We start from the raw sequence: 26,689 nt of genomic DNA on the forward strand, positions 1-26,689 counted from the left end.
AAATGACAAAAATGACAAAAATGACAAAAATGACAAAAATGACAAAAATGACAAAAATGACAAAAATGACAAAAATGACAAAAATGACAAAAATGACAAAAATGACAAAAATGACAAAAATGACAAAAATGACAAAAATGACAAAAATGACAAAAATGACAAAAATGACAAAAATGACAAAAATGACAAAAATGACAAAAATGACAAAAATGACAAAAATGACAAAAATGACAAAAATGACAAAAATGACAAAAATGACAAAAATGACAAAAATGACAAAAATGACAAAAATGACAAAAATGACAAAAATGACAAAAATGACAAAAATGACAAAAATGACAAAAATGACAAAAATGACAAAAATGACAAAAATGACAAAAATGACAAAAATGACAAAAATGACAAAAATGACAAAAATGACAAAAATGACAAAAATGACAAAAATGACAAAAATGACAAAAATGACAAAAATGACAAAAATGACAAAAATGACAAAAATGACAAAAATGACAAAAATGACAAAAATGACAAAAATGACAAAAATGACAAAAATGACAAAAATGACAAAAATGACAAAAATGACAAAAATGACAAAAATGACAAAAATGACAAAAATGACAAAAATGACAAAAATGACAAAAATGACAAAAATGACAAAAATGACAAAAATGACAAAAATGACAAAAATGACAAAAATGACAAAAATGACAAAAATGACAAAAATGACAAAAATGACAAAAATGACAAAAATGACAAAAATGACAAAAATGACAAAAATGACAAAAATGACAAAAATGACAAAAATGACAAAAATGACAAAAATGACAAAAATGACAAAAATGACAAAAATGACAAAAATGACAAAAATGACAAAAATGACAAAAATGACAAAAATGACAAAAATGACAAAAATGACAAAAATGACAAAAATGACAAAAATGACAAAAATGACAAAAATGACAAAAATGACAAAAATGACAAAAATGACAAAAATGACAAAAATGACAAAAATGACAAAAATGACAAAAATGACAAAAATGACAAAAATGACAAAAATGACAAAAATGACAAAAATGACAAAAATGACAAAAATGACAAAAATGACAAAAATGACAAAAATGACAAAAATGACAAAAATGACAAAAATGACAAAAATGACAAAAATGACAAAAATGACAAAAATGACAAAAATGACAAAAATGACAAAAATGACAAAAATGACAAAAATGACAAAAATGACAAAAATGACAAAAATGACAAAAATGACAAAAATGACAAAAATGACAAAAATGACAAAAATGACAAAAATGACAAAAATGACAAAAATGACAAAAATGACAAAAATGACAAAAATGACAAAAATGACAAAAATGACAAAAATGACAAAAATGACAAAAATGACAAAAATGACAAAAATGACAAAAATGACAAAAATGACAAAAATGACAAAAATGACAAAAATGACAAAAATGACAAAAATGACAAAAATGACAAAAATGACAAAAATGACAAAAATGACAAAAATGACAAAAATGACAAAAATGACAAAAATGACAAAAATGACAAAAATGACAAAAATGACAAAAATGACAAAAATGACAAAAATGACAAAAATGACAAAAATGACAAAAATGACAAAAATGACAAAAATGACAAAAATGACAAAAATGACAAAAATGACAAAAATGACAAAAATGACAAAAATGACAAAAATGACAAAAATGACAAAAATGACAAAAATGACAAAAATGACAAAAATGACAAAAATGACAAAAATGACAAAAATGACAAAAATGACAAAAATGACAAAAATGACAAAAATGACAAAAATGACAAAAATGACAAAAATGACAAAAATGACAAAAATGACAAAAATGACAAAAATGACAAAAATGACAAAAATGACAAAAATGACAAAAATGACAAAAATGACAAAAATGACAAAAATGACAAAAATGACAAAAATGACAAAAATGACAAAAATGACAAAAATGACAAAAATGACAAAAATGACAAAAATGACAAAAATGACAAAAATGACAAAAATGACAAAAATGACAAAAATGACAAAAATGACAAAAATGACAAAAATGACAAAAATGACAAAAATGACAAAAATGACAAAAATGACAAAAATGACAAAAATGACAAAAATGACAAAAATGACAAAAATGACAAAAATGACAAAAATGACAAAAATGACAAAAATGACAAAAATGACAAAAATGACAAAAATGACAAAAATGACAAAAATGACAAAAATGACAAAAATGACAAAAATGACAAAAATGACAAAAATGACAAAAATGACAAAAATGACAAAAATGACAAAAATGACAAAAATGACAAAAATGACAAAAATGACAAAAATGACAAAAATGACAAAAATGACAAAAATGACAAAAATGACAAAAATGACAAAAATGACAAAAATGACAAAAATGACAAAAATGACAAAAATGACAAAAATGACAAAAATGACAAAAATGACAAAAATGACAAAAATGACAAAAATGACAAAAATGACAAAAATGACAAAAATGACAAAAATGACAAAAATGACAAAAATGACAAAAATGACAAAAATGACAAAAATGACAAAAATGACAAAAATGACAAAAATGACAAAAATGACAAAAATGACAAAAATGACAAAAATGACAAAAATGACAAAAATGACAAAAATGACAAAAATGACAAAAATGACAAAAATGACAAAAATGACAAAAATGACAAAAATGACAAAAATGACAAAAATGACAAAAATGACAAAAATGACAAAAATGACAAAAATGACAAAAATGACAAAAATGACAAAAATGACAAAAATGACAAAAATGACAAAAATGACAAAAATGACAAAAATGACAAAAATGACAAAAATGACAAAAATGACAAAAATGACAAAAATGACAAAAATGACAAAAATGACAAAAATGACAAAAATGACAAAAATGACAAAAATGACAAAAATGACAAAAATGACAAAAATGACAAAAATGACAAAAATGACAAAAATGACAAAAATGACAAAAATGACAAAAATGACAAAAATGACAAAAATGACAAAAATGACAAAAATGACAAAAATGACAAAAATGACAAAAATGACAAAAATGACAAAAATGACAAAAATGACAAAAATGACAAAAATGACAAAAATGACAAAAATGACAAAAATGACAAAAATGACAAAAATGACAAAAATGACAAAAATGACAAAAATGACAAAAATGACAAAAATGACAAAAATGACAAAAATGACAAAAATGACAAAAATGACAAAAATGACAAAAATGACAAAAATGACAAAAATGACAAAAATGACAAAAATGACAAAAATGACAAAAATGACAAAAATGACAAAAATGACAAAAATGACAAAAATGACAAAAATGACAAAAATGACAAAAATGACAAAAATGACAAAAATGACAAAAATGACAAAAATGACAAAAATGACAAAAATGACAAAAATGACAAAAATGACAAAAATGACAAAAATGACAAAAATGACAAAAATGACAAAAATGACAAAAATGACAAAAATGACAAAAATGACAAAAATGACAAAAATGACAAAAATGACAAAAATGACAAAAATGACAAAAATGACAAAAATGACAAAAATGACAAAAATGACAAAAATGACAAAAATGACAAAAATGACAAAAATGACAAAAATGACAAAAATGACAAAAATGACAAAAATGACAAAAATGACAAAAATGACAAAAATGACAAAAATGACAAAAATGACAAAAATGACAAAAATGACAAAAATGACAAAAATGACAAAAATGACAAAAATGACAAAAATGACAAAAATGACAAAAATGACAAAAATGACAAAAATGACAAAAATGACAAAAATGACAAAAATGACAAAAATGACAAAAATGACAAAAATGACAAAAATGACAAAAATGACAAAAATGACAAAAATGACAAAAATGACAAAAATGACAAAAATGACAAAAATGACAAAAATGACAAAAATGACAAAAATGACAAAAATGACAAAAATGACAAAAATGACAAAAATGACAAAAATGACAAAAATGACAAAAATGACAAAAATGACAAAAATGACAAAAATGACAAAAATGACAAAAATGACAAAAATGACAAAAATGACAAAAATGACAAAAATGACAAAAATGACAAAAATGACAAAAATGACAAAAATGACAAAAATGACAAAAATGACAAAAATGTGACAAAAATGACAAAAATGACAAAAATGACAAAAATGACAAAAATGACAAAAATGACAAAAATGACAAAAATGACAAAAATGCCAAAAATGACAAAAATGACAAAAATGACAAAAATGACAAAAATGACAAAAATGACAAAAATGACAAAAATGACAAAAATGACAAAAATGACAAAAATGACAAAAATGACAAAAATGACAAAAATGACAAAAATGACAAAAATGACAAAAATGACAAAAATGACAAAAATGACAAAAATGACAAAAATGACAAAAATGACAAAAATGACAAAAATGACAAAAATGACAAAAATGACAAAAATGACAAAAATGACAAAAATGACAAAAATGACAAAAATGACAAAAATGACAAAAATGACAAAAATGACAAAAATGACAAAAATGACAAAAATGACAAAAATGACAAAAATGACAAAAATGACAAAAATGACAAAAATGACAAAAATGACAAAAATGACAAAAATGACAAAAATGACAAAAATGACAAAAATGACAAAAATGACAAAAATGACAAAAATGACAAAAATGACAAAAATGACAAAAATGACAAAAATGACAAAAATGACAAAAATGACAAAAATGACAAAAATGACAAAAATGACAAAAATGACAAAAATGACAAAAATGACAAAAAATGACAAAAATGACAAAAATGACAAAAATGACAAAAATGACAAAAATGACAAAAATGACAAAAAATGACAAAAATGACAAAAATGACAAAAATGACAAAAATGCCAAAAATGACAAAAATGACAAAAATGACAAAAATGACAAAAATGACAAAAATGACAAAAATGACAAAAATGACAAAAAATGACAAAAATGACAAAAATGACAAAAATGACAAAAATGACAAAAATGACAAAAATGACAAAAAATGACAAAAATGACAAAAATGACAAAAATGACAAAAATGACAAAAATGACAAAAATGACAAAAATGACAAAAATGACAAAAATGACAAAAATGACAAAAATGACAAAAATGACAAAAATGACAAAAATGACAAAAATGACAAAAATGACAAAAATGACAAAAATGACAAAAATGACAAAAATGACAAAAATGACAAAAATGACAAAAATGACAAAAATGACAAAAATGACAAAAATGACAAAAATGACAAAAATGACAAAAATGACAAAAATGACAAAAATGACAAAAATGACAAAAATGACAAAAATGACAAAAATGACAAAAATGACAAAAATGACAAAAATGACAAAAATGACAAAAATGACAAAAATGACAAAAATGACAAAAATGACAAAAATGACAAAAATGACAAAAATGACAAAAATGACAAAATTGACCAAATTTACAAAAATGACAAAACTGACAAAATTGACAAAATTGACAATAATGACAAAAATGACAAAAATGACAAAAATGACAAAAATGACAAAAATGACAAAAATGACAAAAATGACAAAAATGACAAAAATGACAAAAATGACAAAAATGACAAAAATGACAAAATTGACAAAATTGACAAATTTGACCAAATTGACAAAATTGACCAAATTGACAAAATTGACAAAAATGATAAAAAATACAAAAATGACAGAATGGAAGAAATAACATAATCCAGAAAATCACAAAATATTAGAAATTGACAATGTTGAAAAAAAAAACAACAGAATGGACAAAATTAACAAAAATGGCAAATTTTACTGAATTGATAATTTGGAATGTGTTATTTTTTTTAATTTTTTTTTCTTCATTTTTGTCATTTTTGTCAGTTTTTCATTATTGTGATTTTATTTTTTGTGGAAAAATTTTCAATTCAACCCTGATTGTCTATCAGCTTAGCCATTTTTGTTAGTTTTGCAAATTTCGTAAATTCTGTCTATTTTCAAATACAGACCCCGTTCGTTTTTGGCAACACGCCCGTAAATTTTATGTTGCCAAAATCGAATGTTGCCAAAATCGAACGGTTTTTATGGCACTTTTTTATTTTTTATTTTTATTTCAAATAAGTCAAAATTGATGTAAAACCTTACATTAGCATAAAATTTTTCAATTTGGCTCAATTATATTAGTTTTAAGCAGTAAAACATGGAAAAAATCGTGTTTTTACAGTTTAAAACTATCATAAATAAGCAGAATTGAAAAATTTCATGCTAATATTACGTTTTACATTAATTTTGATTAATTTGAAATGAGAATAAAAAATAAAAAATTGACAAAAAAAAACCGTATTTTTTCGATGTTGCCAAAATCGAACGGTTTTCGCTCGGATGTTGCCAAAATCGAATGTTGCCAAAATCGAACGGGGTCTGTATTGCCAATTTTGTCGATAGGGAGTGTTTTCGAAAAAAAATACAAAATCTGTAAAGTTATTTTTTGAGATAGATTCCGATGAAGAAATCTTTCGACATTAATTTTTGGGCAACACGTGTGCCATCTATAATGCATACAATGAATCATCATTTTTTTAATCATAAGCAATTTTTGATTACGTTTACTGTTTCCTGAAACTTGACTATTGAAAAATCTCAAAATTTTGGATTTAGTCGAAGTTATGACAAATTTAGCCGATTTTCCTCCTTCGACAAAAAAAAACAATATATTTGACTTTTTTCACTCCATCACCGATTTTACGTAATGGCACGACTTTAGACCCAACTGAAACAGAATATAAACTTTGTGGGACCTATTAAATGCGCTCTGCAGAGAAAACGGTCGCATTTGGAGGCAGTATTTTTTGTATTTTTAGCCATTCTTCCTGTCAATCGTTGTGAAACAATGAGTAATTTGCAATTTCTGCAGATCGTTAACCTCCTCAAGTACTAGACAATACATTTTTCAATTTTTCATCGTTGTTTATCTTCGAAAAATACAGGCAACACTTTTCAACGAAAAGTTTCTGGTTGGAAACCTGCCAGTTCGCTGAAGAGTTCGTGTTGCTGTCCATTACAAAATTTTCCAAAATATCTCTCCACAAGCAGTCCAAATATTTTGCGCACGATTTGACCACCGTATTTTGTTTATATTACCGATGGGCAGCTTTTCTTTCTTGTTAAAATGAAATCAAGCATAATTATAAGTCAGCTAGACGAACCAGTCAAAAAAAAAATACTTTTTTACCACTTTCTCATTCATATTTTCGGAATGAGCTTGAAAAAACTTCTCACATTGCTCTCACTTCATGGAATCAACAATCTTCATTTAAATTCAAATTGAGGCTCACTATTGGGTCATCTAGGACTTCTTAAACGATTTTTAAACGAACGCAAAAACCACTTGTTAGATTGTCACCAAATTTTGTTAATTTCCATCTATGCATTCAAAACTTATTCACGAAACAAAGTGTTGCATTTTTTCAAATACACTCCTTTTTATCAATTTTTTAAATTTTAATTTTTGATAATTTTAGTTTTCTGAGAACAAATTTTGAATTCTCATAACACATGGTATAAAGCATCTTCTTTGAAAATTTTCATTGGAACGGGATCATGCATTATATTTCAGGATACAGTCATTCAAAAATCACAATTTAATTGCAATTTATGTTACATAAATGAAATTTCAAAATTCATTTTTGTTTTCAATTTATTCTGGATCTTCTGCGTTTGAAATTCTGTTATTATAATTCGATGATTCAGAATTTTATAATCTATCATTTTTTTTTAATTATTTCGAGTCAAATGTTTCATTTACCTACAGGTTGTAAGAAAGGCTACAATCCCCTGTCAAGTGTATTTAATCGTATTTTTGTAAGTAGGACTGAAAAAACTCTAATTAAACTAATCAAATTTAAGTAGAAAAGTCGAAAAGACCTTTTTCTTTTTTGAAAAAACGTCCATTAAATTAAGGTTGCAAGAATTTTTCCAGCACGTGTCTGGGCCGGAAAAATGCGGACTATTTTATCTGAAAACCTGGCAAAATCCGGGCATTTAATTTAAAAATTGTCGACTGAAATCCATGCCATATCCGGGCAATTTACTCTTCAAAAATGTAGAAAAAAAAATTTCAACAACATTTATCAGCAATTTTTAAATTCTATTTTAGACTTTCGAAAAACCTTTCATAATTATTTTTATGAAACTTGTTCGAAAAAAATCCGGGCATTTCCAATGAAATCTGGGAAACCGTGTCAGACCGGACTTCACCTTAATTTAATATTAAATATTCGGGCAAACCCGGATAAAACCGGGCAATCTGGCAACGTTACATTAAATTTTCTTTTTCAAGATACGTCCTTTATTCTCCCGCCTTATTTCACCCTGAATTGATAATTTCTTCAGTCATTTTTCCTGCACTTGAATGGTCTCATACCATAATTTCTTTTTTAAGTATAAAAAGTGTATATTAAATAACTGTACATTGTTTCTTGTTTTGTAACCTTTACATTGTTCTCTGAAAATTTATTCTTTCAATTGCAAGAACCTAGTTCATTCCTTTTAAGAGTGCACATAAGAAACAAAAAATTTCCGAAAATTTGCCTACTGTTCTTGTTTCTGGATCTCCACCCCTTTTTTACGATAAGAAAAAAAAATCATCATTTTAAAACGCAATATCTCACGAATTAGAAGTTGAAGAAAAACGACAAAATACTTCTTTTAAAGATTCTATTAAGCTGTATTTTATTAGGTTGATGTTTTTGATGATTAAATTAAGCTTATGAGAAGTCAAAGTTCTGGAATAAAAATGTTAGTTTCCTCTTGGAGAGTATAATTCAGTTTTCAATTTTATATCTTATTCGTGTCTTTGAGAACATATTTTGTAAGATCAATTTCAGTTTAAAAAAAAATCCATTACAATTTTTCTAGTAAAAGATTAATAAAAGATTTGATATATCTCACGTGAGCTTTCAGTACGTCGTATGAAACATCTTAAGAATTCACAAAAAACCGCATTGAAAGTTATCAAAACTACTTTGAAATTTGTAATTTACATATAGAATATGTTGTCCAGGCTATAAATATTCTAAACGGAAAGAAGTTTCGACTAGTTTATGTCAGTTTTTGTATTTTTTTTTCGTAATAAAACTCTTTGTTATTTTTTTTTTTTCATACGACTTAATGAAAGCTCACGCGACATCTTACTGTCCTCTTTGAAATTTTGGAATTTTGAGTTGCTCCTTGACCTCTCTTAAACATTCATACCAATTTTCAATTTATATGATCAACTTTAAGCAATATTTGACCATTGCTCAAGTTCGTACGACAGATTGGTACCTCCTCGAAAAAACTAACGCTTTTATTTCAGATCTGCAATTAAAGGTTAAAACATATTTTTTTAAAGCTTCTACTATAGTAGGTATATATAACATTAATTAAAAGATTTTATGATTTTAAGAGTATTTTGTCATTTTTAATGACTTCATCTTAAGTCCGGCGATATTGCATTTGAAAAAATGATGACATGGTGTTTGTTTTCAGGTTAACATTTTCACAAAACCATTTAAAAATTGGAAGTCAGCTTTAAAAACAATATCCTGAGAAATTCCAAAAATATGAACCTCAATGAAAAAAAATTCAAACAAGAAATTAGTATTAGATTGAAAAACGGTATTCGAAAATGTATACAGAGAATTCAGAATAACACCTCAGATTCAGAAATAAAATTTCCGGACGACAATTCTAACTCAAAAGTTGACATACCAAGCATCTCAGAGTTCAAATCTCATTTAAATCTCAAAATTTGATTCAATTTGAACAAAATTTAAGCCTGAGTAAAAATTTCGAATCGAATTGAACTGTGCCTAGAACGAAAACCATACGTGAATTAATAAAAATTGCAAAAATAAATATGAAAATTTTTTTTCTTCCGTGAAGCGTAAAGAATTTTTTTTAAACCGATGAACAATAAAAAACTCTTCAATAAGACATATGAACTAAAAATTTTAACTGAGGAATTAGAACGAATTTCGATTTGAGGTCATTATTCAATTTCTCAAACCCTGGGGTCTAAAAAGCTTCATTTTGGTTCAAAACTCATGCATGACTTTTTGCAGAATTTTGAATTGACGTACACATGAGTAAATTTGAATTTTAAGGTGTGTATGGGAAAATTGAATATTTTGTACTGAAAAATCAGCATCATTTTTGTTTCTTCTGTGGAGCCGAGTCTGCTAACGTTTTTTGTGCCAATTTATAAAATCTCCTTAGGAAATTTTCTGCCTAACAACTTTGTTGGAGACCGTAACTTTATATCTTATAAGGCAAAAAATTATTAGTTGTTTAACCGGGGTATGTTTTTTTTTAAATTGATAAACAATAAACCGCCATTAGCAATTAGAATTAATTAGTAAATCTTGGCACTATGAGTTTATTTATGATTACCAAAAAAAACAAACTATTTTTTCGAAAAACGTAATAATCAAAATATATTCAGCGCAAATTTTATTTAGACTCTTGAAAAATCTGTCAAATACATTTTCATTAAAATCAGCTTGGAAACTTGACCATAGTTTTGTTTTGCGGAAACTTGTACTATCATTGGCAGATCGCAAAACACAAAAGCCACACTTAATCCTATAAACTAAACAAGAAATTTCAATTTAGAGTCAATGAAAGTATACTTAGCTTCGATTTGTAGAATGGTTTAAAGAAAGTATAGCTGTAAATTTTCTTCCAACTCCAACACCGGCCACAGCTATTTCAATAGCCAATTTACATCGTCCTCTAATTTCGATAATGAACTAAGCTTTCAGACCTCTAAACACTGAACATAAAACAAGAATAAACTGGATGCAAACTAAAATTATCCAACTTCTGTACGAAGTTTTGTCACAAATAACATATCACAAGTATAACAAAGTAATTTTTCATGGGAAAAAATTAGCAGCAAAACTAACCATGCTTGTCAGTCACGATCGCCGCCTACTTTTTTCAAAATTATAATAAATTCATTTCAAATGAAAAACTAAGGTAGGGAAATTTTATTAATGTTTAAATACTCGGCATTGAATGCCGATTCAAATATGTCTGAGAATCTTTCTAGAAGACTCAAAATTTGATGTTTGTTTATTTGAGTAAATTTTACAAAAACGCATTTTAGTCTGTGGAATATGTGGAATAAAAGAGGTTCGAAATGTAAACTGAAGGTTTAAAAGCGGTCTTTGTTAAATTGAATTGTAAATTTATTATGATTTCTACTGGCCCAGCATTTCAATGGATTGTTTAAGGTCAATTTAAATTACTGTCAATTGAACGCAAATGTTGACGTTGCAAAAAAAAGTTCAACTGATTAATAATTCCTCCTTCTTGCTTATTAAGTTTGCGATTTAATTAAGGTTAAAAGAAGGTCTGACTGATTTATCATTTAACCTGATTACATTATACAGCTCAACTAAAGGTAAACAAACCACGTCAATGGAAAAACCGTTGTAATTTATTTCCTTTCTTTAAAATAAAACACCTGTAAATCGGTAACCCTGAGCCTCAACTTTGTACACAGAAGCAAGTTCGCGATGCTACGGTTGGCTAAGTGCCAGTTTTATCACTTTCGAAGTACTCTTTCAGTAGCACACCCGAGGGCAGCTCAATGCAAACACACAGCAGAAAGCCGTAAATCAGCGTCCGGAAGCTTACGTTCCACATCATGTCGATCTGAAAGATAAATTCAAATTTAAGTAATTTTTGCTGTTAAAACTAACATCAATACTCACAGTTTTTCCAACGGTAAAAAACCAGGGATGTCCCTCAGAGCCGGCCGTCTGCAGAATTATGGTGAAGTGCACCAGATAGAAGCTGTAGCAAAGTTTTCCGCAAACGGCAAAAAAAGGATGGCTGAAGAAGGCCTTGAAGGTGGCTTTGCGAGAGGCCAGGGATGTCCACAGTTGAATGACCGTACTCAGCAGTCCCCAGGAGTGTTTGTAGAGGGTGGCATAGATTGCGAGCAGGATGGTCGGAATTGTGGCCCGGTGTTCAACTATCCAGAAGTCGCTGAAACAACCGGCAAAGTAGATCACTAGGGCTGAATAGAAGATTACCATCATCAGTGGGGATCTTAGGATGGTGGCTCGGGATTCCCGGAATCGATGATAGATACTTCCGGCCAGCATTCCGGCGACAAAAATCGCTATGTTTAGGTGAAAAGGTTGGTACAGTTCGAAGTACGGATTACCAAAATTGTACTCTTTGGCCAATTTAAGATCGTCTATCATCACCGGAGGGTAATTTCTTATGTAGGCGATCACCGTCGTGTAACAAACTCCACCAAGAATAGCTGCTGTGAAAATGTATTTCTGCAAAAGTGGCCATCGCCAGATGAAAGCCAAAATCAGAAGAGCCATCACAAACAGTTGCAGATCAGCTGCCAGGTACCATGCTTGGATCATGCACTGGAAAAAAAAAATACAGAAAATAATCAATACAATTTTCATCAATCGATCAGCCCTCGCACCGGTTCATGTGTTCCGAAATAATTGTTCAAGAAAAACAAATTGGTCCACCAAAGCCTTCGGCACTTCTGATACGAATCCATGACAAACTGCTCCCCCAAAGGATCCTTAGAGAATCTCCTCACGATGGACGCCTCCAGCAGCAACATGAACCAGTAAGCCGGAATGATCCGATACAACCGAGCACGCAATCGCTTCCACAGATAGCCCGCATCAAACTGGGGATTCTTTCTCACATGTTCCAGAAAATTAATCATCAACAGCATTCCGGAAATCGAGAAAAACGTCTGCACGTAGTGCTGAAACTCGGCCACGTAATGCACTATCCAAGGATTGTAGAATATCTCCTCGATCGCCTCAGGATTCAGCTTTGGTATCTTTACCACCGCCAATGTTACGTGAAGATCAATAACTCGGTTCATCTGAATGAAGCGGAACGCTTCCAAGAAGAGTAAATCCTGTCTTACGACGGTATTCGCCGGTTCTTTCAGTCTCTGGACGTTCCGTGGTAGGGAGAATGCCGTCAGAAGCTTGTGGCGTCGGGTGCAGTGAGGTTTCCGGAAGTAGTTCTGCGGGAATCCGGTGTCTGCCCGGATTCCGAGATCGATCCATGTCGAGCAGATTGTGAGGGCCAGCAGAACGGCACTTACGATGATGAACGTTACCTCCAGGAAGTCTGTGCGGGGAGAGAGAATAATCTTGGTTAGTTTAAAAAAATAATTTAAAAATTCAGATCTTTGTACAAATTCGGTTGAAGTATCTAGTTTACTGACATGAAATGCAAAACGTAAAACGTGAGACATGAGGAATATAAGGGCTCTTGTTTTGCGCCGCGCCTGAGGTGACGATAGTAGAGTCATCCAAGTAACTCGATTCCAGGAGTCGCCTTAGGTAAGGAACGTCCCATCGGATGAACTTCGTTGTCTCACTTTTAACTTGGTTTTCATAAACGACATGGATGGAGATAGTTGCATTGCGTCAGCCTCAATGGAACCGTCAATTAATTCTGATCTTCATCAGCTACCGTCATCGGCTGTGGGACCTGATCGAATTCCGGCCAATACTTTGAAAAATTGCGTAGACGCTATGTGGAAGCCACCCTCAGTTACCCATCCTGGCCATTCGCACTGGTAAATTTCAAAGTGCTTGGAAGAAGTCGTTTTTGATACCATTTTGCAAAAAAAGCAATAAGCACAACATGATGAACTACATATTTCTCTCTGTGCCTGTTCGAAAGTGCTGGAAATTCTGGTGTCACAGAGACGTTTTTATGCCGTAAAGTTATACATTCCTATCGATTAACACATATGTTACCCGAGACGTTCATCGAACACGAACTTATTGGAGACAGTCTCCATGTTCCTAAAATCACTCAATTCTCATGTGCGACACTGAAACCTTTTCAACAACGAGAGCAAACCCGAGAGCGACCCTAAGTTGTCGGTTGGATTCTCTCCCAACAACGAGGCAAAGACTGTGTCTGACAGCTCTTTCCACGACTATCATGCGCTCCGCCTCTGTTCGAGACCACTGCAAGAGGCCAATGACCTCTCTTCGAACGACTAGAGATCTTGGTTCCGCTTGGTTCCGCTTGGTTTGGCTCGAGGCCCTGTCATCTTTGCCCGTCCGTGTGCCGGTCGAGAGTCATAGCACATGATTACTCGGATGATTCCCGGCGAAGACGTTATCCTACACCGACTCGAGTGACTCACCCGCCGACGACATGAAATCTCTCTATCCGAGAGTATTTCGCGGCGTAAATACTCTTCCCCCTACGAGTTCGACTGTGAAGAAGGTATAGTCTTATCTCCGAAGCTTCCGTCGTATGGAGCGCGTTCTACTTAGATACTCCGTGGCGGTGGAGGTATCCTACACAACGTTCGCGACGTACCTAACAGCTCGGCATACGCAGAAGGTAGAGTCTTATCTTTGTAGGACTATACCTTCTTGAGCTGTCTGGACACTTAAACAGGTAGTGTTGCTTCGTACGGCAGGTTCCATTCAGGCTGGGTTTGTTCCACCTGATGCGATGCCTGGAGATGCTTTGATCGTTGTTGACAATGTTCTTCATGCAAAAGTATATAAAGGATTAAGGCTTCGTGCTTCAGATGTATACTTCGTTCTTAAGATCTATGGTTCGTGCTAAATAATGATGCTTCGTTCTGAAGATGTATACTTCGTGCTTCAGATCTTTGCTACGTGCTTTGTGCTAAAGATTGATGCTTCGTGCTGGATTGATATGCTTTGTGTGAAAGATTATATACGTCGGGTCAATAACGTAGATCTTCCTTTGGCGATGATTCGATCTGTGTTGGGTCATATGCTTTGTGTTAATGTTCTTGTGCTTCGAGCTTAAGAATTTTATGCGTTTAGGCTGTTGGAGGAGATTTATTTCAAGTTAGATGATGAGCCTTGTGCAAGATATGAGATAAATCGTGCTACAGAAGGTACACTTCGTTGTGGCGATGATTAGATACATGCCAGAGAAGTTATTCTTTTGCCAGGGTGAAGATACTTGGCGATATACAGCAATTTTATTTTGTGCAACAGGCATGGTTTCCAACATTTTTTTTCCAAAATTCAGGGAGCTTGAAAATAAAAATCAGGAAAAATCATGCTAACATAAAAAAAATAAAGCTGAGTGTTGTTTGGAGCTGACATGCTAGCAAGCTAGCTGCTCACTGCCACTTCAACCTTAAACTAGTGTGGTTGGATTTACCGGGTTTTTTTAAAATCCGGTATTTTGGTATTTGGAAATTATAAAACCGTTAAAACCGCTAAAACCAGTATTTTCCAAAGTATATCGAATTCACGAAAAGGTTTCGCCATATTGCAAAAGTAATGGCATAAATTGCTCAGAAATTTTAACGCAACATTTTCAATTGAAAAAGATGCTATTAGGCCTTTGAATTATCCCTTTGTCATAAATCTATCATCATTCTCATGATAATTATAATATTCGTAATTTTTTATAACTTCGTTGTGAGGTTGCATCAAGTATTCAGATTTAAGAACAGATTTTACAGATTTAGTAAAAGTTTTTATAGTCTTCCATGAAATTGAAATGAAACTTGATGAACAAACAGATTTTTCGTTGAACATAAATGACTTTATCAATTAATAAACAAAACTCAAAACACTATTATAAAGTTTTTGGTTGACTCACAGAGTTACAGATTATAGATGTCTCAAATACGAATATTATCCCCGCAACCTAGGTCGTGATCGCATTAGGTTTGCCTTTCCAAAATTAAAACGGACAAAAGAAATAAAAATCTATTTAAAACCAGTCCAAATTCAGCAATAAATATAGTTGTTTGTATCTGACCCTTACGCTCTTTGTTGCTTTAAAATTGTTGCAAATTTATAGAAACTTTGTAACTGCTTTGTCTGGAAAAAGAAAATGCTTCAAAAACTTTAAAATAGAAACAACAGAGTTCCCTAAATTATCTTGAAAATATTGATACAGAAATTTCATACAAACATTTTAACATCTTTTTAATGCTGACTCTGTTGAAACATTTTATGTTTAAAATCAAAGTAGGAAGTTTATAATCAGTTTTCAACTTTTTTGGTTTGAAATTTTAAATTTGTGAAAGCCAGGCTCCGCTTAGAACGATTTTGATAAGCTTGGCCTGTTTATAGATTTGGCATTTTGACATCTTGTTACCAAATTCCAGTTTATCTATAAAAAAAAAACAGTGATCATTGTGAAGCGATCTTAAATTTCTTGTAGCTGTATCTTTTTTCAGTCATTGTACACTTATTCAGTCTTTAAATGTTGTGAAGCGCTAGTTCGATAGCTGAACTAAATGTGTTAAATTTCATCAAAAAGTATCATCTAAGAGAGGGATGGCAGCTTTTCAATGCTCTTTTGAACGCCATTATACCTTAAATTAAAAAAGTTACATCGACAAGCTTTATCAATAATCAAATCTCACATAAACCTTGCAGTAAGATTTATTGAGGTTAGATTTTGAAGCTTATTGAACAAAGTTTGATTATTTTTGCTCATACATATTTGGTAAAAAAAATCATTTAGCTGTGTCAATTTTAATACAATGCTAAAGAATGATGAACAAATTACCGGAAATAACGGTTTTTACCGTTCCAAAAGTCGGTATTTCCGGTTTTGAGAAAATGGACAGTTTTACCGGTGGACAATTTCTCGACATATTTTCATTCTCGGCTATCGGAAAATCTGCAAGTCGAGTTGCTGTAAATTCTTGAATTCTCGTGGAAAATGATAAAAATTTATTCTTGACTATGTTTGTTAACAAAATTAAATTTGAGTGAAAATTAAGTTTTATTGCATATAATTTAAATCGATTCATTTCTTAGAGAATATCATAAAATGATCATAGATCACTGCAATTTCATCTGTTCGATTCAATCAAAATAAAAATTGAAAAGAATGAACCTCAAAAGAAATACTTAGTCCAAATAAAACCAAAATAGAAAAAAAACTGCTAGGTAAGAATAATTCTTTTGGATGTCATACTCCACAAACTTTACTATTAATATTACTGTTAATATTTACTATTATATAAAGATTAAAAAAAATGCTTCCAAAAATCGCTTCTCCATACAATTTTTTGATAAATTTATTGGTTATATTTTTTGTTCATTGATCAAAATTCATCTCGCATGCGTTTTTTTTTTCTAAGCTTTTTAACACTAACGGCCCAGGATCGAAAAAAGTTGGACTGAAACAGGCGTAACTTTCAATTCCCTGGGCCGCCGAGTTTCAACAAATACCTTTCGTTGAGGTATTTAGAGTGTTCAGTTTAAGTTTGTTAACCATTAATCTTCGACACATTTTATAAGCTTGAGATCTGTCCCAGAAATTTTAACCCATTACAAATCCTGGAGTGTCAATTTGACACTCCTGACTAAAACCAACATATCTCTCTTGTTTCTCAACCGATTTTTTACGTAATTGGTTTTTCAGACGATAGTCAGCTCAAATACTTAAATTTTTCACTATTCAGACTCTAAGAAAAAAAAAAAACAAACAGAAATTGCTTCGGAAAAAGAATGTTCATCATTTTTTAATTTAAGAAATTTTTTTCATTATTGTCATTATTGTTATATTTGTCATTTTTGTAATTTTTGTAATTTTTGACATTTTTGTAATTTTTCTCAATTTTAACAATTTTGTTAATTTTGTCAATTTTATCAATTTTGTCAGTTTTGTCAATTTTGTCAATTTTGTCAATTTTGTTAATTTTGTCAATTTTGTAAATTTTGTCAATTTTGTCAATTTTGTCAATTTTGTCAATTTTGTCAATTTTGTCAATTTTGTCAATTTTGTCAATTTTGTCAATTTTGTCAATTTGTCAATTTTGTCAATTTTGTCAATTTTGTCAATTTTGTCAATTTTATCAATTTTGTCAATTTTGTCAATTTTGTCAATTTTGTCAATTTTGTCAATTTTGTCAATTTTGTCAATTTTGTCAATTTTGTCAATTTTGTCCATTTTGTCAATTTTGTCAATTTTGTCAATTTTGTCAATTTTGTCAATTTTGTCAATTTTGTCAATTTTGTCAATTTTGTCAATTTTGTCAATTTTGTCAATTTTGTCAATTTTGTCAATTTTGTCAATTTTGTCAATTTTGTCAATTTTGTCAATTTTGTCAATTTTGTCAATTTTGTCAATTTTGTCAATTTTGTCAATTTTGTCAATTTTGTCAATTTTGTCAATTTTGTCAATTTTGTCAATTTTGTCAATTTTGTCAATTTTGTCAATTTTGTCAATTTTGTCAATTTGTCAATTTTGTCAATTTTGTCAATTTTGTCAATTTTGTCAATTTTGTCAATTTTATCAATTTTATCAATTTTGTCAATTTTGTCAATTTTGTCAATTTTGTCAATTTTGTCAATTTTGTCAATTTTGTCAATTTTGTCAATTTTGTCAATTTTGTCAATTTTGTCAATTTTGTCCATTTTGTCAATTTTGTCAATTTTGTCAATTTTGTCAATTTTGTCAATTTTGTCAATTTTGTCAATTTTGTCAATTTTGTCAATTTTGTCAATTTTGTCAATTTTGTCAATTTTGTCAATTTTGTCAATTTTGTCAATTTTGTCAATTTTGTCAATTTTGTCAATTTTGTCAATTTTGTCAATTTTGTCAATTTTGTCAATTTTGTCAATTTTGTCAATTTTGTCAATTTTGTCAATTTTGTCAATTTTGTCAATTTTGTCAATTTTGTCAATTTTGTCAATTTTGTCAATTTTGTCAATTTTGTCAATTTTGTCAATTTTGTCAATTTTGTCAATTTTGTCAATTTTGTCAATTTTGTCAATTTTGTCAATTTGGTCAATTTTGTCAATTTGGTCAATTTTGTCAGTTTTGTCAATTTTGTCAATTCTGTCAATTTTGTCAATGTTGTCAATTTTGTCAATTGAAGCAAAGAAAAAAGTGGCCCATGATATCCCTCTCTCCCCTAATATTAACACTGAACAGTGGATTAGGGTTAATTCATCACCAGCAAAAGGTTATGAATTTTGTATGAGCTTCAACTTTAGAGCATCTTCATTTTTAATTTTCTTTTGAATTTTAATGGATTGACAAATTTGAAAAAATCCAATAAGTGAATACCTAAGGTTATCTAGATCTAGAAAAACATTTAGAACAAAACGGAAACGGAATAGAATGGGAGCCAAAATCAATTTGCTTGAGCTTGAGCGGGATTTCGTTTTTCCTTGACAAAACGATACACGCATCTTTCTGACCAACGCACTATTGTCGATACCAATGACAACCAAGTTTACGACTGGCAAATTTGAATATGCGTAGCAGACAAGGTGAATCACTTTTGGGGTTTTGCATTACATAAACACAGAGGATGTCTCCAAGGTGACCTCAAATGATCATTCCGTCCTTACTTAATTCGGAAACGATGATTCAAACTTATTTCAGTTAATTTTTTTGTTCTAAAGCAGTAAACACTAATGCATAAAATTGTTTTTTTTTTCTCTTTTGGATCAGAAACGCGCATTTCTAAACAACGTATTTTGACTGTTACTAACCTACACGATTTTACGCGCCATAATCTGATTTGAATACGCACCTCAGACGAGGTCAACCGGCTAAGCTAATGTTTTGCAAATTTCTTCGATTCAGAAGAAGACACCAAGGCAATTAACTCTCAACAAAGTGTTGATTTTTTGCCACCGAACCTGCTTGGCACAGTCATTGAACTCTTCCGAGATTTGTCACCTGAAACGTTTACTTTCTTACCGAGAGACGGTGCCACGTCATTTGCGCTGAAGCAACGCTGTAGATCAAGATTTGGTTCGATCTGCAATCCGAAATCACGTTCCAGCTCCTGGCCGATGCAAAGTTTCAGCAAATCGGCATGCGAATGATGTTTCTGCAAGCTGAGATCTTGGTTCAGCTTTTTCTCACATGTCGGTACACAAATTCCTCGCTCTTGGATCCGGTGATCGTAATGGCGCTGATCTTCGGAAAATTTCTACGAATAAAGATAGGGACACTTTGGTAAAGTGTTTTAATTTTTCTCGCTTATCACTAAGATTACAAACACTTATATTGCGCCACAGAGCCGAACTTTCGTTGGGTTTGAAGTGAACTTGGACGAGGCAATAGACGAACTGGTTCTGATTTGTTCTACGACAGTCTCCAAAATGATCGTAATCGTAGAGTTTGGGGAACTTGAGGTATTCATTCACTGAAATAAGAAAAAAGGTAACTTCCCGCTCCCAATTTTTTTAGGTTTTATTGCTCACGATCTATGAAATCACCACTGGCACTGCCCTGTATCAGCTGGGCTAAAATCACGATAAGTCCCACCAGTCCGTTGGTATGGCTAGGCATAATTAATGAATGAGATGAGACACAAATGGACCCACAGCGAAAGTCGCCTGCGCCCGGTCCAGATTCCGAAATGAGAGAAAAAACGTTGAATAATTTACTCTGTCGGAGACAGTTTCCTCTAATCTGCCATATCGCACCACGAACGCCAGATGGGTTAGGAAGAGCCACTAAACTACTACCAATACTTCGCGGAACTTCCACACCTAATAACGTGATCCGATGGAAGTAAACTTCAGACTAAAGTTGGCTCGCTGCAGCTGAAGAATGGACCGGAATCTGCACAGATCAAAACGGCGTCCCTCCCCCGGGCTATGGAAGTTCATTCTCATAGCGGCCAAAACAAGCTATCGCATAATTCGTCGCACCAACAGCTTTGCAAGTCCATTCATTCGGGTTTTTTGGGCGAATAAATTATGAATAACTTCTTTTCGATGGGTACCTGTGGTTGGAGTAGAACATGGAATTGCTCCAAAAAATTTTACGGCTGAATTCAGTAAGAAATTTACTTTTCAACGATAAGAACGGTTAATGTTTATCAAAAAATAAACAGTCATTTTAGAAAGGTGTATACAACCATAACAACTTTCAAATTTATGACATCACTGCAATTGAATTGAACCAAATATAACATAAGTCGAACATGCTACCTGCTAAACCACTATGCTTCGAAATAGGTTTTTATAGCTGTTTTCTATTAGCGATTTATTGCATCGCAACCCTACATTTGTGAATGAGTAATTGATCCAAAAACCGGACCGAAAACAAAATCAATCGTATGGGTTCAATCGATGCAGAGACAACTCCCCCTTTTGTCCAAACATTTTAAGACACCGATCCATGCAAAAACCTAAGCGCAGCGTCCAGTAGAGATGTGGGCCCAACTGTGGGATCAACAACGCCGAAGGTGACCAAATTTCTCATATTGTTTGCTAATTTTATTACATCTGCCGTCTTGCTGTTCCCAAATGACAATAAATGCGCCGATTGGTGACCTTCCCGGCGGTCATCCGGAGAGAGACCACCGGCAGCAAAGAACTAACCAACTTCAATAGATCTCATTTGTGATTGTAAACTGGATCGTTGCAACTGATTTATGAGGCAGCCAGGGAAGGTCAGTGCTCATTGCTGTGTGACAGTCAGTTCTCATTCTAAGGAAGTCTGAGAATGGTTCCTGATCAAGTGAGACAAAAATGTTGGGAAAAAATGAGCCCCAACCTATTTTATTTATAGTTTAGCGAAGATTCCAATCGGCTTGGTCTGAAGGAGCGGCTATAATCCATGAAATGCTCTACCCCCAAATAAGTAAGAACCGTTTAACGAGGTATCAATTTTTTGTCACTTTGACTGTAAAACAGTTTCAGACTGTTCTTTTGGCATGTTTTTTTTATTCTGGATTTAACTCTGGATCCATCCGAATAAAAAAAAACGACTTTCGATTTCCGAGCAGTGATGCCAACCTTCTAGATTTTCTCTGGTTCTTCCAGACTTTTTGGACTTTTGCCAGACATTTTTTTAAGATTTCAAGATTTCCAGACTTTTGTCATTTCTTCCAGACATTTCCAAACTTTTGAGTTTCAAGTTTGAGTTTGAATTTTCAGACAAAAGAATGTAATTGAAGATTGATGAATGCCACGAAGATGGTAGTAAAACAGGAAGTAAAGCATAAAACGTAGTACCGCCGACATCATCACATTAGTCTCAGGCATTGATAGTGTATAGAATGTATTCTCCTGTGATGAAGTAATAAGTGTTATCCCCTAGACTGCAATATTGCGATCTGGCGACCAAAAAAAAGGTCATCGCCTATAAAGTTCGCCATCCAGAATTTTCCACACTTTTCCAGACATTTTTTCAAAATCTTCCAGACATATCTGAAAAACAGTTGACACCACTGTTCCCGAGTTATTTCATACAAACAAAAAAAAAACAGTTATTCCAAACGTAGGTGTGCGTGAGAAAGAGCGCAATGTTTACATGCAGCTGTCATTTTGTTTTCCCTTCTGGATTTCTTCACTCGGTTCTTCACATCTGGATTGTCTTTTTTCGTGTCCGGATTGCACTGGACAGCAGATAGTACGATTTTGCTTGGCTGAGAGGTTCAAAATCGCCGCAATAATAATTGTTCCGTTCACTATTTCAACTATTTTGCTTTCAGCCACAAACAGCTGTTTATTGTTTTGACAACAACGTTGCGAGTATTGGTGAACTTCTCCCAAAACTGACTTTCTTCTCAGGGCGACTTCGTCTGTTTTTCGAGCGAAAATAGTTTGCCTCTAGAGCAATAAATGAGCACGATGACAGCAGTTAGTGCTAACCTAGGTTGCCTCTGAGGTGAAAAAACACGGTATCTGACTGCATGTGATTTCCTCTTCAACTGTCCTGTCCTATGAGTTTTGAGTAATTTCTACTCATGCCGTTCAATGAAAATTGCTGGCCTTTTAGGGGCCATTCAAATATTACGTAACGCGATTAGGGGGGGGGAGGGGGTATAAGAGTTTGTTACGCTTAGTGGAACTAGGATAGAAAATCTAAGACGAATGTGTTACTTAGGGGAGTGGGGGGGGGGGGGGTGGTGGGTTCAGAATGACCGAAAATTGCGTTACGTAATATTTGAACGGCCCCTTAGTGACTATTCCTATTAAAAATTCATTGACTACTCATTCGTGGCTTGGAAAAAGCAGGAATTTCAAGTACAGACCCCGTTCGATTTTGGCAACACGCCCGTATATTTTGTGTTGCCAAAATCGAATGTTGCCAAAATCGAACGGTTTTTTTCTCAACTTTTTTTCAGTTATTTTTACAAAATATCTATTATTATTATCAAAAACGATATTTTTAGTCAATTTCCGACCATTTGAAGTCATTTATAATATTTTTCATCATGTTTTTTATGCATTTTGCACTTTTCTTATTTTGTTTAGAATGTTTGCTTTCATTTGTTATATTTGATGTTTTTGTCATTCTTCATCATTTTTTAGTTGTTTTTTTATCATTTTCAGTCTTTTGTTTGAATTCTTTTTTAAACTTTTTGAAGTTTTCATCTTTTTGTCATTTTTGAGTACTTTATAATTTTTTTTGAAAACTTTTGTTTTTATTGTTGCATTTTATCACCACTTCAGAACATAAAAACGTATTTATGGTGTTTGTCTAAATTAACTTGGTCCTGTTATAACGAAAACTAAAAGGTATGGTTGTTTCTAAAAACCGTTCGATTTTGGCACATGTGCCAAAATCGGATGTTGCCAAAATCGAATGTTGCCAAAATCGAATGTTGCCAAAAACGAACGGGGTCTGTACTTGTTTTAGGCATGTTTGATAAATTACGAGAAAATCTTGTTCAAATCAGTGAGGTTAAATGGACACAAATAAAACCTTATGGCGGAACGAATTCAATCATTTACTATTTTATCGAAAAAGAATCGATAGATTTTAAAAAGAAGCGTTTTATATTCTGAATGTAAAAATAAGAAGTTTGAATCAAACATAAGACGAATGTATCGTCCTTAATTACAGTATTGCAATAGTGCTCTTTTTGACAACAGCTTAAATACAAAAAAAAAACTGTAATATTTGAGTTTGGATAAGATTTTCTTTGTCCTTGAAAACTTAAATTGAATATCCCATCCATTTTTCATGTCATAAATTTCATGTTGAGATGAGCAAGCAATTGATTTGTTCATTACATGTAAATAAAAAAATGAAGAAAAATCGAAAAAGGGCTTAAAATCCATCTGCTGATAACGTTATATTGAAGTTTAAAAAAAAAACCAGCAGAGCGCCAAATATGAACATTATTTTTCTATTCATTTGCAATGACATTTGCATTTTTTTTAATCAACAATTTTATTAACAATCAATCATTTTAAAGACTAATCTTTTTGCTTATAATACTATTCTACTAATCTATCAGAAAGTGCTGGAATGACATCATTTTTTTGTACATTTATCATATCATTTTGAAAACAAGTCTTAACAGATGTTTAAGTATATATCAAGGAATTGTCTAAAAAACAAACAATTATCCCATTAAATTTCTCGCAAAGGTTTTGAAACTAAATATACTAGTATTTTTATAATTCACCATATTGTAAGCAAACGCTTCCGAAACGAGAAACAAACCTGCCCTTTCATTACATCGATTTTCATCTATTTCTTTACAAAGTTTGTCTTCTGGGTCATCTAAGCTCAAACCCATGCGATTACTTCTACAACTCTTTTCTGGATATAATAATATATTTGTCTATTGGAAACCGATTCTTTTTCTTTTTGCATACCTTGAGTAGAGTGTTCTACCCGGGATTTCCCGGTCGGAATTCCCGGGAATTAGAGAAATTCGGGAAATCCCGAATCCCGGGAAACGCTTTGAAAACCCCAGGGTTTCCCGTAGCCAATAAAATGTGCTTGATTACTTAAAATTTACACGATCAAAATTGGAAAAATAAATCAGATTGAGCAAGGAAAATGATAGTTCTACCTTGATGGATAAGTCTTAGATATTATTTTTCTTAAATCTGGTTAATACATTGAATTTGATTAAAAAAAATTTGGCAATCGAAAACTTAGTGTTAAAGTGAAAAACGACAAAAAAAAACATAAAACCAAACAATTCCAATAGTGAAACGCTACTGAAAGAATATGAAAATTCCATATTGCAAAACTCATCATTTGGAACTTCCGTTTTGGATACTGTTGACAGTAGCAAAATCATCTGCAAATAAATGACATGTTGTTACAAATAGATAGTTATATGAACAAATGAATAGTTATTCGAAAATTTACAATTTTTGATGATTAACCTTAAGGGGGGGGGGGGGGGGGTAGGGTCTAACGGGTATAAAAAAAAACACCATTTTCACGTTTTTTTTCTAGAGCTATCGTTCAAACAAATGTATTAAAATTTTTTGCATTATAAAAAGCATTGTTAAAAGAACATTTAGTAATTTTTTCGTAGAAAAATATTGAAAAATGAGCCGGTGACGGAGCACTTTCGAGGATGCTTTTTAGAAAACACGATTTGCGGTGGACACTGTATCTCAGCACTAAATCATCTGAAGTCAAAAAATCAGAGCAAAATATTTTTAATAGATGTTTTTCTGGACCCCAACGTTTTTATTTAACTTAAAAATATTTTTATGAAACTTTTGTGGCTGTTTGAAGTAAAAACTACGATTTTTCACTCAAAAATCCGCCATTTTTCACCTGTAAAATCTCCCCAAAGTAAAAAAATCAAAAAAGAAAAACGTTGGGGTCTGGTATTTTATATGTAGAAAATATGCTCCAAATTTGAAAAGAATCGGATAAGTAGTTTTCAAATGACGATGTCCACGGACTTTAAAAATGTGCTTTCGAGAAAAACGCGTTTGAAGTTTCTGCTCTTGCTTTCTTGCAGTATTAGATAGGAGGAGATAAAGGCCTATAACTTCTACAGTTTTGCTTCAATTAACTTGAATATTTGACACAACATTTTTGAAATGTTTTACAATAAGAAAATAAAAAAATAAAAAAATCGATTTTTTTAAAGCGATAGACCCTACCCCCCCCCCCCCCCCTTAAGTCTAGCTTATTACTATCGAGAAAAAGAAATCTTTCACAATTATTTAAAATTTTTGCAGCTAAAATCAGAGTTTGTGGATGGAAGTACTCTGTTTTGGGTCTTCGGTTTGCTTATTGAATTTTTGAAGTTTTAAAAAAAAAATTGAATTGTTTCGTAATACTAGGTTCTGCCAAAGATTTTAAAATGTCATATTGATATGGATTCGTACGCAGTAGAGGGTTGAGATCTTCATTTTCAATTTTTCCCGGGATCCCGAGAATTCCTGGGAAAAGGATTGTCAGATTTCCCGATTCCCGGGAACGCTAAAATGGCCAGGAAATTGACACTCTAATCTTGAGCCATAGTTAACCATTTTCTAAAATTTGTGGTTTCATTTTTTAGGGCCGGTTTGCTTATTAAGAAATGCTGGATTGGTTGATTATTGTTAAATAGAATGTTTTCAATGAAAGGCGCTTGAGTTTGTGTCTCCGGATCTAACAAGCTTTGACCACCTTGGTTGTTTGGTAAGTATAACTGATTCCGCTCAACTCTGAAAAATGTGTGTGGTTCCATAAAAATTGGCTTATTATAATCTTGATAGTCGCTAGATATCAATTAAATTCAATTTTTGCCAACTATACAGGGATACAGTCGATTTTATTATTACTATGATTTGATGAAAGTTTGTTTCAATCATTTGTTTTAAATCTGTTTGAAAA

At 31.5% G+C, this 26,689-nt stretch overlaps 2 protein-coding genes across 18 annotated transcripts in view; one reads left to right on the top strand and one right to left on the bottom strand.

Moving 5' to 3' along the window:
- Positions 1-26,689, top strand: part of LOC129745252 (complexin) — a 588,611-nt gene that overhangs the window by 124,846 nt on the left and 437,076 nt on the right. The gene's annotated exons all lie outside the window — the stretch shown is intronic.
- LOC129738325 (nose resistant to fluoxetine protein 6-like) lies at positions 11,621-20,462 on the bottom strand. Its single transcript, XM_055729508.1, has 6 exons — positions 20,350-20,462; positions 20,146-20,291; positions 19,841-20,075; positions 12,600-13,273; positions 11,863-12,537; positions 11,621-11,803 (listed from the first exon to the last, which is right to left on the bottom strand). Exons 1-6 carry the CDS (start codon positions 20,435-20,437, stop codon positions 11,678-11,680), a joined length of 1,944 nt encoding a protein of 647 aa, XP_055585483.1. The 5' UTR covers positions 20,438-20,462; the 3' UTR covers positions 11,621-11,677.

The sequence above is a fragment of the Uranotaenia lowii genome, chromosome 1 (assembly GCF_029784155.1).
Source record: "Uranotaenia lowii strain MFRU-FL chromosome 1, ASM2978415v1, whole genome shotgun sequence".
In the NCBI taxonomy this organism is placed as follows: domain Eukaryota; kingdom Metazoa; phylum Arthropoda; class Insecta; order Diptera; family Culicidae; genus Uranotaenia; species Uranotaenia lowii.

What these genes read in the sequence shown, in the direction of transcription:
- LOC129738325 (XM_055729508.1), bottom strand. Translation starts at nt 20,437, where the DNA reads ATGCCTAGCCATACCAACGGACTGGTGGGACTTATCGTGATTTTAGCC. An exon ending in TGACGTGGCACCGTCTCTCG is followed by an intron (nt 13,274 to 19,840) that starts GTAAGAAAGTAA and finishes CTCCCCGCACAG; the next exon opens with ACTTCCTGGAGGTAACGTTC. An exon ending in ATTTCGGAACACATGAACCG is followed by an intron (nt 12,538 to 12,599) that starts GTGCGAGGGCTG and finishes TTTTTTTTCCAG; the next exon opens with TGCATGATCCAAGCATGGTA.